Raw genomic sequence first — 15,379 nt, forward strand, 5'->3', positions numbered from 1 at the left:
TGGGAAGGTGTTAAATAGGAAATCCCCCTCTATAGGGTCAGTGTGCATGTTTACGCCATGATACTGAGCTGCTCTGTCTACTAGCTGGTTAAAAGCGACAGTGTCGTCAGTAGGAGACGGTTTTGTGGGATATGGTGAGGTATCGTATGGGTTGTGTATCATATGGGTCATAAGGGTCATTCTGATCGTCCCATGTGTTATCCTGGTTTCCTTGATCATCAGGGTCTATAAAGTCCTGTTGAGGATCTTCACCCATGTCTTCTACGTCATCATAATGTGGCGGTGTAGGAGAATATGGAACATAAGGCATGTTAGGAGTGAAAGGAGGAGGTGTGAAAGGTCTAGAAGGGGATGTCCCAAAGTCCTTTTTCTTAGGAGGAACAGAAGAAGGTGCTTCAGTGTCCAGTCTTCTCTTGTTCCTATTGTAAACTGATATGTGTCCTGTATCAGGTTCTATATCCAGTCTGTTTTGGTCTGGGCTCACTGGATCAGGATGAAAAAGTTCTTCTTTCACTGTCTGAGGTTTTTGGATCGGTCGCTTGTTTGTTTTTATTTTTCTGCAGAGCTTTTTTCGGCTCTACACCCTTTGTCGGCTCAATGGCTCTTTTCGGCTTGACGGCCTTGTTTGACTCGACGACCTTCGGTTCGACGTTTTTTTTCGGCTCAACTGCCTTTTTCAGCTCAATGTGTTTTTTCGGGTCGACTACTTTTTTCGGTTCGACTGCCTTCTTTGGCTCTGCGGCAGTCTTCGGATCGACGACTTTCTTTGGGTCGATTCCCTTTTTCGGGTCGATGACCTTTTTCGGGTCGACTGTCTTCTTGGGATCGACGCCCTTCTTTGGGTCGACAGTGTTCTTTGGATCGACGACCTTCTTTGGATCGACGGTCTTTCGGATCGACTCCCTTCTTTGGCTGGACGGCCTTTTTCGGATCGGCGACTTTTTTTTTGTGTCGGCGCCCGTTCTCGGCTCTGCGGCCGTTTTAGAGTCGACGGCCTTTTTGGGAAGTGTTTTGCTCGGTCCCGGGGTACCGGAAGGCTTTGGTATGGTCTTCGGAGCCGAGCCGGAAGGTGGGGCTTCTGAAGCGGTGTGTCGGTCGTGGCTAAGGCTTTTAGGCGATGCTTTGACCGGAGCCTTGTCTGGAGGTGGAGGCAGGGTAGGGGCTTTGGTACTCACAGTTTGCCCCGCTGGGATGTCTTCATCGGAGTCCGACTGGTCTTCTACTGTGACTAGCTCTAGGTCGGAGTCCGCTGCCTCTGGGAGGAGTTCATGTTCGTCGTCGAAAATGTTATCCGGTTCTGGTGCCTGTCGCTGCATCTCTTGTTGAGCAGCTCTTCGGTTCCGGATAGTTTTCTTCGACCGGAACTGAGCACAAGCTGGACAGTTTTCTTCGTTGTGCTCCGGAGATAGGCACCTGTTGCATACTGTATGCTTATCGCTATGTGGAAACTTGGATCGGCATTGTGGGCATCTTTTGAACGGGGTCCTTTCCATCGTCAGGAGGCCCACGTGGCGTCGAAAAGGCCCAACGGCCCGCGTCGACTACCAGAGATAGATGGAAAGGGTTGTTGAGTAGAGGGATACCGAGCGGAAACAATACCGTCGCAAGTATACGTTTTTTGGACTTTGGAAGTTGGAAAACTTCGGTCCCGAAGTTGGAGTTGTCGAAGTGCATCCAAACCCAATGGCGGAGAAAAACAATCTGAAGATGGAGAAGATGCCCATCCGCACTGTAGTCCAGGGGAGGAGTCACCTATCTCGTGATACTTCGAAGACTCTTCCAAGACAACAAGGTGCAAACATCCGGACCCAACACTAGGCGGCGATCTATGCTAAGATATGAATTCAGCAGCCCACATGCCTCAAACATTGTTTTACTGGCTTTCCAGCCACGTTGTGATGATTTCTTGGCTAAGGACATGCTGGCTATAGCAAGATATTTAAAATCTTACCTACAATTAACATACTGGAACTTCAGAAATTATGAACATTTATTCCTCAGTTATGGTTAACTTGCCTTTGGCACTAAAGCAGCATTATTTGCTCATGCTTTTGCCTGGTGCATACACACTTGCATGTCTACGCTCATCAAACTTGGAGCACAGCAGTATCGAATAAGATGTTAAGTTCAAGTCATCATAAGAGAGTGAGCAAAGATGACTTTTCAAAGACATACATCATCCCAAGTAGTTTTAGGTTGGGGACTTTGGCCAGGCCTCATGTCTTTTGTAAGCATTACTCTAGGCAGGGATCTTTTTGTAAAAATGCTACTGTTAGCCCGAAAAGTCAATGTTTTTGCTTGGAAGCTCGGTCAAGCAAATGCAGTCAATAAATCTCTGCACATCATAAATCAGAAAGCAGTTGGGTAGGTGAGACTTTGGAACTCCACAATGAGGAAAAATACTCCTGTGATTATTCTGGTTTCTCAGCCATTGCTTTCCATCGTTTACAACTCCCAGACATTCAACAATCTCATCAGGGTCTAGGTTATGACGGTTGGTGCTGTACAAGTAAAGAGCATAATCTATGCAGGAGGCTGCAAGGAATATACTTCAATCCGTCACAGAACTTTAATGTGACAGCATCCTTTTTATAAGCTTTTGCAAGTTTTGTTTGCAGTGCAGTCAATTACTAACTAATTGTGAAGCAGGATGAAAAACAACTAAGATATTAAAAGCAACATTAAGGCAATTATTTATAGTTCTCTGGTTTTCTGACTCTCCTTTCCTTTAAATCTCTGCTTCTGCTACCCCTGGAATACTTTTATGCTTGTTTCTTTCTCTAGCTGGTTTCCTTCTTCTGACTGTCATTACTTTCCTTTTTTGGCACTAGACAGAAAACGCACTTGTTTCTCTTTGGTCTCTTCTGTCCCTATAGGTTACCCTTTTTCTTTCCCGGATTAATTTTTTTCCATTACTCGCACATCTCCGTCACTTATGGGTATGAAATTGCATTATCTTTTTCTTTAAGAGGTTCTGATATATTCGAGTCCAACTTGCTCTATTTGTTTAGCTTCCTCCCCGCACACTCCATTGGCCTGGTCCATGGAACAGCTCATCCATCTCGGTATCAGACCATATTGTGCATTCTGTCATGGTGTTTCTAGGGCGATTTAAAAAAAAAAAAAATGTAATCACATTTTTTTGTAAATATTTTCGTTACATTTTATAACTGAGCACAATCTACCCAATGTGTCCAACAAAAACACACACTATTGTCGGCATGCTAAACTCAGGGGCATACCAGCTAGTATCATATTACATAATTGCAAAAAAGGCACAGTAGGTAGGCATGCTAATGGGTACATTGCCAGCATGAAAGACCCTCCCTGAACAGAAGAGGCAGGGGATACCACACGAGAAGCACCTACAAACAACAGTTACAGCCTCTCAGTCCCACCTCAGTGATCCTCGCTCACAACCAGGGTGGGGGCAGAGCCGGGGTATCAGGGAGAGAGCAGTGCCACTACCTGGAGACAGCAGGTGTCAGTGCCGATACACCATCACCCGAGTTCGACATGGAGTCACCAGAAGGAGTCTCAGTCAGGATTACCCATCTCCCACGTTCCACACGCGGACAGGCCAACAAAATGGTATCCCAAACTGGCAGTATTAGTATCTTTCTAACCCCTATAGCTTCCTCTCGGTAAATCGCCTCCTTTTCAAGTGTGCATTTTATCGCTTTTGTGTATTCTCTGTCCCCTCTCATTGAAATTCATACTTTTAAATTAGTAGAATAGAAGTACTTACGAATCTTCAAGAAATGTACAGCACACAGAAAAGGGAAAAGTCAGTTCTTTCAAATCCATTTTAGCAAATTGCCCAATGAGTAAATATTAAAACACCATTTTTGTTTGGAGACTATAATTTTAACTCTACTAGTTACTGGTATTGCATAAGGACTTACCTTCCACTTTAATCCAACAACTTCATAGATATTGTAAAGATCTTTCAACCTGTTGGAACAAAGAAATTGTGGAACTGAGCTGCTGCTTAGACTGGGGAATCTGATACCAAAGGAAGATGCGGCCAGAGGGCACTTAAAAAAGTTGGGAATCCCCGAACTGCACAATCAAGGTGCCCTCAGCCAGACTTTGGTTTCGGAGTCTTTTGATAAGCCAACATTAATGTACTGTAATTCTACTCCTTAGATAAACCGAAACTACAAGCCGATCACACAGTGACATGCCTTATTGTGTACCTGGGCAGGAGTAACAAACTCTTGCATACCCCCAACACTCTTTGAATTGATAAGGACATTGGCTCATCCATGAAGTACTATTCAAGATGAACATGTGAATGTGTGAATGTGTGTATGTTGATATCAAAAACCTCACCGTTCCACTTTTGCCTGCCTCCCGCCCACAGCCTCGCAGCGGATTTTAGCGCTGCCGAGGACACTCAAGCAAATCAAATCTTGCCGCCAATTCACGCCGCACCCTAAGGCCACGCCCCCTCTCACGGGGTCACGCCCTTGCCCACGACTCCTCCCCAATATAAATAATGTGTATTTTTCGAACGCGCAGCGGGCGAGCGCAGCGGGTGAGCGCAGCGGGCGCGACGTTTGCGCGCCGAAGGCGCGCCTAAGGCAAGCCGGTCCGCGCCAGCTCCGTGCCTAGGGCCAGCCATGCTGTTAGTCCACTTCCCGCCCAGAGACTAACGTGGACCAGAACTCAGCTCCTAGACCTCGGTAAGACATCCTGCTCATCTCCTACGTCTTCCAACTTCCCCGTGCCCTACCCTTTTCTCCACAAATGCCCAAACTGCCCTTTTTCCCTATGCCCCGATTGGACCTACCCCCGCAAACTCGCAAACAATAAGTCCCCTCCCACCAAAACCTACTCCATGGGATTAGTGAACTGCCGCTCACTATCCTGCCACGCCAATGACATCTGGCTTTTATTGTCCTCCACATCCTGGGACGCATTATTCTTAACTGAGACCTGGATCAAAGACTCCTCCAACCCTGACATTGCCCTAGCAATTCCTACTGGGTACAGCTTCACTGGATTAAACCGTGAAGGCTCCAAACTAGGTGGAGGAATCGCTGTGATCCTAAAGAATCACCTGAAAATTACTTCCAGGAAAATTTCAAACATCAAGCCTATAGAAGCCCTCTATTTCTCAATCACGGACTCCACCTCCGCCATCTCTTCTGGGATCTTGGTTTATAACCCCCCCAACCTGCCATTCTAGAGCTACTGGCAGTCACGGCTGATCTCTCCCTTAAACACCCTCACTTCATGGTATTGGGGGACTTCAACCATCATGTGAATATAAGCTGCTGCAACAGTGCCTCTCAGCTCTTGGAATCTATGCAAAACTTAAATCTCCTACAAAAGGTAAAGGGCCCCCACTCATACCGCTGGGCACACCCATGACCTTATCTTCTCAAACTACGAGAAACTTAAAACCCTCCCCCCTTACCTTTGCCCTGGTCTGGCCATTACTTAATACCTTTTGAGGTTCCCTTAGCCCAAATTGTCAAACAGGAATCCACCATTAGGACACAAGGCAGAAAATGGCACAATCTTTCATTAACGGCCCTAGAGCAAAAATACCTCAACAGTCTCAACCCGCTTCCGGACGATCTTTACGCAGCAATGCGCACACTTAACAAAGACCTCACAACCGCCATAGAGAAAAATCGCCCCATTACATACTCTTACTTCCCGCAGACAAAAACCCTCTGCCCCATGGTTCACACAAGCACTCAGGGCACACAGAAGCATTTGCAAAAAGTTGGAACAACTTTGGAGACAGAACTATGACCCGGGAGCCAAGGCACAGTACAAACAAAGCCTTAAAGAGTTTCGCAAACTCAACACCACTCCATGAGCACCTATTTTTCCGACACTATTGCCAAAGCAAAAAACTCCACCAAGGCCCTTTTCAATATAGTGAAAGATTTCACTCATCCCAGTGCACTGACGGCTCCAGTACCCATGTCCCAAGCACTGAGTGAAAATCTATCTAACTTCTCTGAAGAAAAAATAGCCAACATTGCGGCAACTATCCTCCAGAACGATTCCAACAGTACCGAAGACTTGGACACGAACTGCAAACATGCATTCACAGCATTCCAACCACTTACCAAGGAACATGCTATGAAATTATTTTTGGAATGTAAATCAGGCTCTCCCCTGGACCCAGCCCCAGCCGTAATCTTGAATGAAATTGCCCCCTTAATCATTAACCCTCTACTTGAAATCTGGAACTCCTCCTTAACCACTGGTGTAGTCCCTTCCGTCTGGAAACACGCATTACTAATCCCAATTCAAAAAAAAGAAGGCATAGATCCTCATTGTCTAAGCAACTACCGACCTATCTTACTTCTGCCCAAACCTGCCAAAGTACTTGAGAAAGCTGCTCAAATACAACTCTCGTGCTACCTTGAATCAAACTCCTTGTTTCACGATACCCAATCAGGCTTCAGGCCGGACCATAGTACCGAGTCGGCGCTACTTGAGGTATCCGAGTCGATCCGTGAATGCACGGATAGGGGTGAGGAGGCCATGTTGGTCCTCCTCGACCTATCCGCTGCATTCGACACCATCTTGCACGACAAACTACTGACTCGTCTGCTAGAATTAGGTATCATCGCCCCCCCCCCTTTCATGGGTAAAATCATTTCTCACTAACAGAACCCAACAAGTGATGCTGGGATCCTTTCTTTCCTCCAAAAAACCACTGATTTAGGGAGTTCCACAGGGTTCCTCCCTTAGCCCGCTCCTTTTCAACGTGTACCTCAAACCACTGGCAAAAGTGGTCGAATCCTGTGGCGTCAAAGTTACCTTCTACGCCGACGACACCCAACTGGTGTTCTCCTTCAAAAACCACACTGAAAAATCATTCGACAACTTTCGCCATGGTATGCTGAATATCGCCTCATGGATGTCTCAGAACAACCTTAAGCTCAATACTGATAAGACTGAAGTCTTATTTTTTAACCAGAAATCACCCTTCCCTCCCAACCTCTGGTGGCCGGCCAAACTCAACCCTCCTCCAGAACCAGTCCAAGCCGCCCGAAACCTAGGCTTGCAATTTGACACCGCCCTCTCCTGCAAAACCCAAATCAATAAAGTTACCTCAGCCTGCTTCGGGAAACTCCGCATGTTAAAAAAAATCATCCCCTACCTACCGCTAGACTCTCGAAAAACAGTAGTCCATGCCCTGATCACTTCCCACCTGGACTACTCTAACAGCTTGTATGTAGGTGCTCCTACCTACCTCATTAACCAACTGCAGAGAGTACAGAACGCAGCAGCCAGGCTGATCTGCAATATCCCTTATCGCCACTCCATTTCACCCCACCTGATCAGACTCCACTGGCTCCCAATAAGACTGCGCATCCAATTCAAAGCCTTAACTCTGGCTTTTAGAGCCCTCAATGACCAAGGCCCTACATACCTACGTCGCAGAATGAGGTTCTGAGAAGCACCGCGTAACCTCAGATCTAACCATCTCCGCCTCATGATATGCCCCCGTTTTCGTCTTGCACGAACGGGAGGAAGGGCCCTTGCAGTCGTCACTTCCAAACTTTGGAATCAGCTGCCCACAGAGCTAAGATTTCTGACGTCAGAACCCCTATTCCGGAAAAAACTAAAGACCTGGTTTTTCCCCCAGATCTAAATCTACCTCCTCCTCACACTCCCCCGACCCTCTTGAGATAATGTCTTCAGCGCCGGGACACCTCCGTCGGAGGTAGCTGTGCGCTCTACAAAATACTAAATAAATAAATAAATAAACATCTACTCGATACCTTGAAAACCCAACAATATATGCCAGCTACCAAGCAGCCTCTCGCCCCATACAGAAAAACATTCTCCATCAATAATTCTGAGCACAGTGGCTAGAAAGGTAACATTTTATTCAACTTGTGAATATCGGTCTGCAGGTTGCAGTGCTACAAATTTACATGCTTTGCACAATCTTGTCATCTGGTGTTGGTTGTGGACATGTTAAGCTGTTTTTCTACAAAGTGTAATATTCAGTTTTGAGATAATGTGTGATCCCTCCCAGGACACCCAAAATGCACCAGGAGAAAGACTCCTCTTCAGATTTTTTTTCCTCCCAATAAGCGAATGGAGATAAGAGTGCAGTGAAGCAAGAGAATAACGGAGTACAGCTGCACTATGAAGGAAAATATAATATGATCAGTGTATAGCATCCACATAGCCTGCTTGCTTCTGGGAAGATGGAAGGGCACACATGTGAACGCACAAAAATACAAGCTACCAAAAGAGAGCTTCAGGGAAAATAAATTTTCCTTTTGCAGCAAGTGTAGCTGTAGATCACATGCTTTACTTACGCTACAAATCCTCGCTTCCCACTAAATTTCTGGCTTGCAAGCAGAAGGAGGCAGATGCTGAATACTGTTTTCAGGAGTGTCAGCCCAACTTCTCTCTCTTGCCAGGCATGAATGCCCACGCAATGTTACATGGAAGTGGACCACGTAGCAGTCCAAACAACACATTCACCCCCAGTCAAGAGATCTGGGTTAAATCTATCATTCTTTTGCTCATAATGCCACCCCAGTTTAGAGCTGGCCATATGCAAATCAGTCTGCACCCTGTGCCGCATGGGAACAGTCCGCCCGAACTGCTAAGCCAGGTCCTCCCTGGATCGGAAACATGCTATCCTAGCTGATGAGGGCTGAAAGCCCGAAACCGGTCCTTGGATGCTTGTTTCCAGTCCAGGGAGGACCTGGCTTGGCAGTTCGGGCTGGACTGTTCCCATGGGGCACAGGGTCAAGACTGATTTGCATATGGCTGGGTCCAAACTGGAATGGCATGGTGAGCAAAAAAACGATGGATTTAGGCCCAGATCTCCGTGCTGGGATGAATGTATGACATTGTTCTGCATTCTGTCCATCAATTGTTCCTTTTGCATTTGTCACCCTGAGTGGGACGGGTATGCCCAGACGTGGGTCCTGTGCTCCCCATGCCACTGGAGTCAAGCTCTATCCTGGCTGATGAGGGCTGAAAGCCCGAAACCAGTCCTTGGATGCTTGTTTCCAGTCCAGGGAGGACCTGGCCTGGCAGATTGGGCTGGACTATTACCATTGGGCGCTGGGTCAAGACTGATTTGCATATGGCTGGGTCCAAACTGGAATGACATGGTGAGCAAAACAACAATGGATTTAGGCCCAGATCTCTGTACTGGGGTGAATGTATGACATTGTTCTCCATTCTGTCCATCAATTGTTCTTTTTGCTGGTAGAAGGCAGGCTGCTGCAGAGTTGTTGCTGCAGTTTAGGCACCATAAACCAGTCTTACTGGTTTGCATCTAGTCTGCACCCAGGGCTTTGGCTGTCTGTTTTATTTTTTTCAATCATGGTGTCCACTTGGAACCCAAACAGGAGCTTAACATCAAAAAGAATACCGATGATGTACTTTTGGACTATGGGATGGAAATCAGAGACATGCAGCCAGGAATATTTTCTGAGAAAGACACCGGTAATCACCTCCCTGGAAGCTATATTCGCCAGATTCAATGAACATCAGATGTTGGCATTTGAGATGATCTTACCTTTCTTCACTAACGCCTTGCTGAATTTATGGCATGTTTCAAGGAGGTTTTCAACTACTTATTTTATCTCCTCCCAATGATAATGCTCATAGCTTGAGAGGAGGCTCAAAGACTTGGCTATGTGCCACTGTATGGCGCCTCCCACTGCTATACGCTTTTCAACAGTGCCTATTTGTGGCCTCCTCTATCTGGAGTTGATATATGAAAACAAGTTACTTACCTGTAACTTTGGTTCTCCAGCATTGGTAACTTTCATAGATTCCCATAGCTTGCATCACTCCCCGTCGTCGGAATGGGAGCCTCAGCAAACAAAATAACAGCAGTAGGTACAAAAGAGAAAGAAAAAGGCCTAGGTCTCATTCCCTTTTGTAGCACATCCACCTCTCTTTGCAAAAGAGACCAAAGTAAAACAACAGACAATCAGATTAGCCTCACCCCATAGAACCCTCCTGAGAGAACCTCAAGCCTCAGATTTTTGTAGCCGTTGTGTAACAGTATAACCAAAATTTGCTGAGGGCTGAGCTTTCCCCGGGGAGGAGGGTGGGATTGCATGGCAATCTATGACAGTTACCAATACTGGAGAACCAAAGTTACAGGTAAGTAACTTGTTTTCTTACTCCAGTATTGGAACTTTCATAGATTCCAATAGCTTGGATCAGTGTAGCTAGCAGTCAGAAAGCACATTTAGCTCCCTCATTGACATCCCTTCCTCCATTACTTCTTTTTTTTATTTATAAAGTAAAACCTTAATCAACAGTGCAAACACATAAAGAACACATAGCAAAATGTGCAAGTGTCATATAGCTACTGTTTATCTTTATAATGTGTTAAGTTAGCATAGGCTTATTACATGTTTAAACGCCATTTTTCCTTTTGCTGCTTCTGCACACGACACTTAATTGTTGATTTAGCTTTCAACCTAGTAGCCCGTTGTGGTTTACATGAGAATAATATGTTATTGCTCTGATATCAGCTTTGCTTAATAAACTATGTCTGTACAGAGAGTGCTGAAGCTTCAGGAATAACACGATACAGAATTGTTATGAGGTCTGATCTCCGCACCTTCATAGACATAACATAAGTGCAGCTTCTGCCAACTTTAGGCGGGTTTTATATTGCTTTGCTTGGAACACAGATACACACTTGATGCTGTTCGCATGCAGAGAGAGCTGGTGTATGCTGATGTGATCTCTTCATTCTAGGATCTTGAGGTATGGGCCCGCCCTGTTAAAACCCAAAGAGACCTTCTTAGCTATTAATATAATATGTGAGTTAGGGAGGGTGAGAAATAAGTGTTGTTAACCCTTATTCATTACAGCATGTTAACATGCTGTCACCGTTTGCTTTCTATGGACTAGTAACTATGCTGATAACTTTGCTTCTGATAATATGTTTCCTTGTATTATCTAAGATACTGCGTTTGAGAAAACGGCATTAGGAAATAAATATTTCAAATATGCACGTGTCCTCATTTACTCCACGTTCTGGTTTGAAATGATTGTATAACGAAAGAGTGCTCATGTGTTCCACGTAACCTGAGGTATTGTAAGTTCATGTTCTGGTTTGTCTAAACATTGGGAGTTTGTTATGACCAATGAGACAATGTAGCTAGCTTGGTAGGGGTTTGTTGGGTACTGAGGTGAGTTTTGGGTCACCCTAATTCGCCGAGGTCCCAATCCTATGTGCACAGTTCTGTGGGAGAACAGAAACCCTGCTACATGGCGCCCATACGTTAGTGGTCTTATATCATGACACTCGAGTAGTATATCATTCAAACCTTAACCCCTTCACTATCGTTTCCGGAAAACGGTGGTGTCGGAAAAACCTACCTATTTTTGAAATAGGTCTTTTCAAGCTTGAATCTATCTAAAACTGTTTCCTTGAATTACTACCCAGTTGTGCTACAAAGTTTCCTTTGTTTTTCAGTAGTTCCGGTGTAATCATGGCGCAGGCTGTGAACATCCCGCAGCATAGTCGCATTGCGGTGCGCAACCATTTACAGACTTTCCAGGTCCCAGTGGATGGCTTAGCTGTGATTTTAGTGGTGTGTGCAGATCCGGCGTACCCTTACGAACTGTTTTACTCGTGGGTAACGTTTCCGGCAGTGGACGCAAATTCTGGTGTGTTCCACACCTACACACCCTTACCTGTACCGGCTGAATATACGCCGTACAGGGCACTGGAAATACCTATTGATCATTGGCAGCATCGCGTTTGGTTTGATGGCGCCCTACCCCACTCTTTGTCCGCTGCGAGGTTAGGTCCTTTGTCCATTCCAGGCACGAATTGGCCTGCGTTGGCTGGATTTACCCCGCACCCGAATCACGGCGCATGTCCCCTAGCGGATATTCGCAGACTACATGTTGTTTCGATTGCCGTGATTCGTGCATTAGTGCAATACATAGGTCGTGGTCCCCCGGGGGGGTCCGGCTGTTCAGACGGAACATGGCGGTTTAAAGCTCAATCCGGTTATGGTCAATTCGGTTTTTGGTAAGCGCCCCGATGATTAAGATGAGTTCCCTTTCTGGCTTGCCGAGAAATTTGACCAACTGGAGGCTGTGTTTCCGAATTCTACTCCTGCTGATAAACATAGAATGTTGACGATTACTTTGCCTAAGGATTTAACTCCTGAACTCGTTGACTGTGAAAGTTGGGGGAAAACTTTTGCGGCTGTTTATGCGAGGTGTTTCGGCACCCCATCTATGTCCGTACTGCCTACGATCGTTAAACGTGTTCAGGATGATCACGTACCGGAAGCAGCGGTTGAATTGGGTATGCGCCTGTGTGGTTCTTTTGAGATTGTTAGCGATCTCATACTCTCCAATATAAAGGGAGATGCAGTGAACTTTCAGGTGTCGAATGCTTTGGCTGCTCTACCTGATGCCGAAAAACCCCGACAGTTGGCGAAGATAGTTGTGGCCGCATATAAAACTATAGGTCGCACAAGTAAAGGTCTGAAGTATTTTGCTATCAAGGAGAAAAAACAGCCACAAGGGCAGTCTGCTGAGGCAGATGTCCAGCCCAAGTCCAAAAAACAAAATTGGCCTAAAAAACAGAAACAGGGGAAGCAACAACAGCAGACTCAGGATTCTTATCCTGCGCCACAAGTTTCTGCGCCGACAGAGAGAGTTTATGACTTGCGCGATCGCGTGATGATTAAATCACCTGATCGATTTCAGGTTTCTGATCAACGCTCTCCTCGTTCCTTTCAGGACTCATCTGCCCCGAAGACCAGTGGAGGAGGCGGAAGGGGACGTGGTGGCCAACAAGGACGTGGCCAGCCCCGCCAGACAGACGGCGCAGGAAAGCAGGAGGATTCTACGCCAAAAAGACCACAGTTTGCGAAAAAGAAAGTCGCAGCCTTAACAGCGCATCGATATGCCACAGATAGTGAGAACGCGGCTTCGGAATCTGACGTGGGCTCTGACCTTGCTGGACAGCGCGGCAGAGATTACCATAGTGAGAGAGGCGCTGCGTCCACTACTGAGGTTGACAGCGACTGATGTCTACGTTGTAATAGAAACAGCCGATACAAGACTTGCTCCCCCTGAAAGACTTTATGAAATTGTCCTGTTAATTGAAGGTGACATACAACGTACCATCAAAGGGGTATTTTGGGAAAATCTTTCTTCTACGTATGATATTTTGCTTTCGGAGGCTGACTGGCCCCCACCTTTTGTGCTCGCGGCGCCGCGAGGGGAAGAGGTAATCCTCCCCAGTTTCGCGAACACTGTCTCGAAAGAGCATGCGCAGCATTTTGCAGAAGAGTGGGCTCGGGCTCTCGCACCGGCTCTGTACCGTAACCAATGTGGTTGGGATAAATTGTCCCCGTGCCACGAGATTCCTTTGCGGTCTCAGCTGCAGCCTCAACCTCAATATCCCATACGACGTGAAGCCAAAGCTTCCGTCGCGGAAATCCTTGAACAATTGGAATATCAGGGTGTTATTTAAACATGTGTGTCACCGAAGAATAATCCTCTTTTTACTGTGACCAAGCATGACGGATCGTATCGTTTGGTATTGGATTACCGGCATTTGAACTCGCATTGCCGTAACTGTGCTGTACAGAATACTCACGGCTCTGCCCTAGTGGATAGTCTAGTGCGTAAGCGTTTTAAAACAACGCTTGACATATCCAACGGTTTCTATGCCCACAGATTGGATAGCTTTAGCTCCCAATGGACCAGTTTTACATGCGCTGGGGTCCAAAAACAATTCCGTCGCCTCCCAATGGGCTATAAGAATAGTCCTGGTATATTTACCGCACGCATAGTCTCTCTTTTGGAGAGGATCGACCCAGATGCTTGTTCGTATGTGGATGACCTATATCTCACAGACGAAATTTGGGAGCATCTGTGTCGTGTAAATTCGATTATTTGTAACTATGCAGACATGGGTTACAAATGTAACTTTGCAAAATCGCACATTGCTGAGTACACAGTGTTGTTCCTGGGCTATGAGCTTGTGGAGACGAAGCCCTTACCTCACTACAGCCACGTCCGAGCGTGGGGGTTCTGACCCCCGCACCCGGTCACTTAACGTCCCGGACACCCAGGACTCCTTCTCTCTTTTTTCCCCTGCAGGTATCGACACCGACAACAGACCCCGGAGGACCGGAAGTGGCCGCCCGCGACCCCGGAAGTGACGACCCGGAAGCCGCCACCTCTGACCCCGGAAGTGCTGCTACGGCGTCCAACCCGGAAGGTAGAAAAACCCACGGCAAAGGAGGAGAAGCGTTCGGAGCAGCCGACTCGTGGCAGGAGACAGCGGAAAGCGAAGAACCACAGACAGTGAGCGGAGCAGTGCGGCAAGAAAGAAGCGAGGACGAGGAGGAGGGGGACGTCTGGACGTAAGACTGGTGGCGTCCTCAGGAGGTGGCTGGAGAGCGGCCGCAACTCGGACGAGAGTTGCGGCGGGGCACGTGAGTACCTTCCATCCTTTTCTAAGTGCCCCCTCCCTGTAAATAGTTGTAGATACTGTATGTAAAGCAGCACGAGCACCGAGCACTGTATACTGACCCCTTGCTGCACTGACACTGTAAAGAAACCGAGCACCGTCCCCGGCACCCGGCACCCCCTCTTTTCCTTCCCTCTCCTGCTTGCCTTGTCCTACGTACCCGGCCTTCCCTTCCTCACGGGCTATTCTTCTTCCCTCACGTCCCGGTGTGGGTGGCAGTACTCCACAGTCCTTTTCATTCGGACTAACGCCCGTACACTTCTCTCCTTTCTTCAAGCCTCCGAGGAGTCCCAGTACCCTACGCGGGAGAAGACTGTACACGCCCGGAAGAAAAGACCCGACCGGCAGCGACCACGTCGACCCGTGTTGTCAGCCCTCAGAACCGCCCTACATCCCCGCCGGAGCCTGGAAAGCAACCCCCTTCCCTTCAGACTTTGTTCACCCTTTCCAAATAAAATATATACTGAGCATAGCTCATTATATCCGGCCTCCACGCCTGTTATTCCGGTCCGCACACCCCACACGTCCACAGAGCTCAACAATGAAGGTAGAGGTTTGGCTCCTCACTTCTTGGAGAAATGCGCACAGTTGCGCGCTCCTACAACACTGAAAAAATTGCAGTCTTTACTGGGCTTTTTAAATTTCGGGAGGACATACATTCCGGAATATGCCCAGCGTATCAAGCCTTTGTATGCTTTGATACAACCAACTTTTTCCAAATCATGCTGGCTGCCTGAGCACTCAGCCATCTTGCAATCCTTGCAGGATGATCTGCTCGCTTCTAAATTCTTACTGACTCGTGATAACCACACCAACCTGGTGATAAGAATAATTCCAGGGACAGTGGGTTTCACGTACCTCACTTTAAATGAAGGAGACACAGTACCTATTGCT

At 47.0% G+C, this 15,379-nt stretch overlaps 1 protein-coding gene across 2 annotated transcripts in view; it reads right to left on the reverse strand.

Moving 5' to 3' along the window:
• TPCN1 (two pore segment channel 1) overlaps positions 1–15,379 on the reverse strand; it is a 280,704-nt gene that overhangs the window by 95,180 nt on the left and 170,145 nt on the right. For both annotated transcript variants that reach the window (XM_078667151.1, XM_078667150.1), the window contains one exon: positions 3,906–3,954. In XM_078667151.1, coding sequence (XP_078523277.1) covers positions 3,906–3,954 — 49 coding nt within the window. The remainder of the gene's footprint in view (positions 1–3,905; positions 3,955–15,379) is intronic.

This window comes from Lissotriton helveticus, chromosome 11 (genome assembly GCF_964261635.1).
Source record: "Lissotriton helveticus chromosome 11, aLisHel1.1, whole genome shotgun sequence".
NCBI lineage: Eukaryota > Metazoa > Chordata > Amphibia > Caudata > Salamandridae > Lissotriton > Lissotriton helveticus.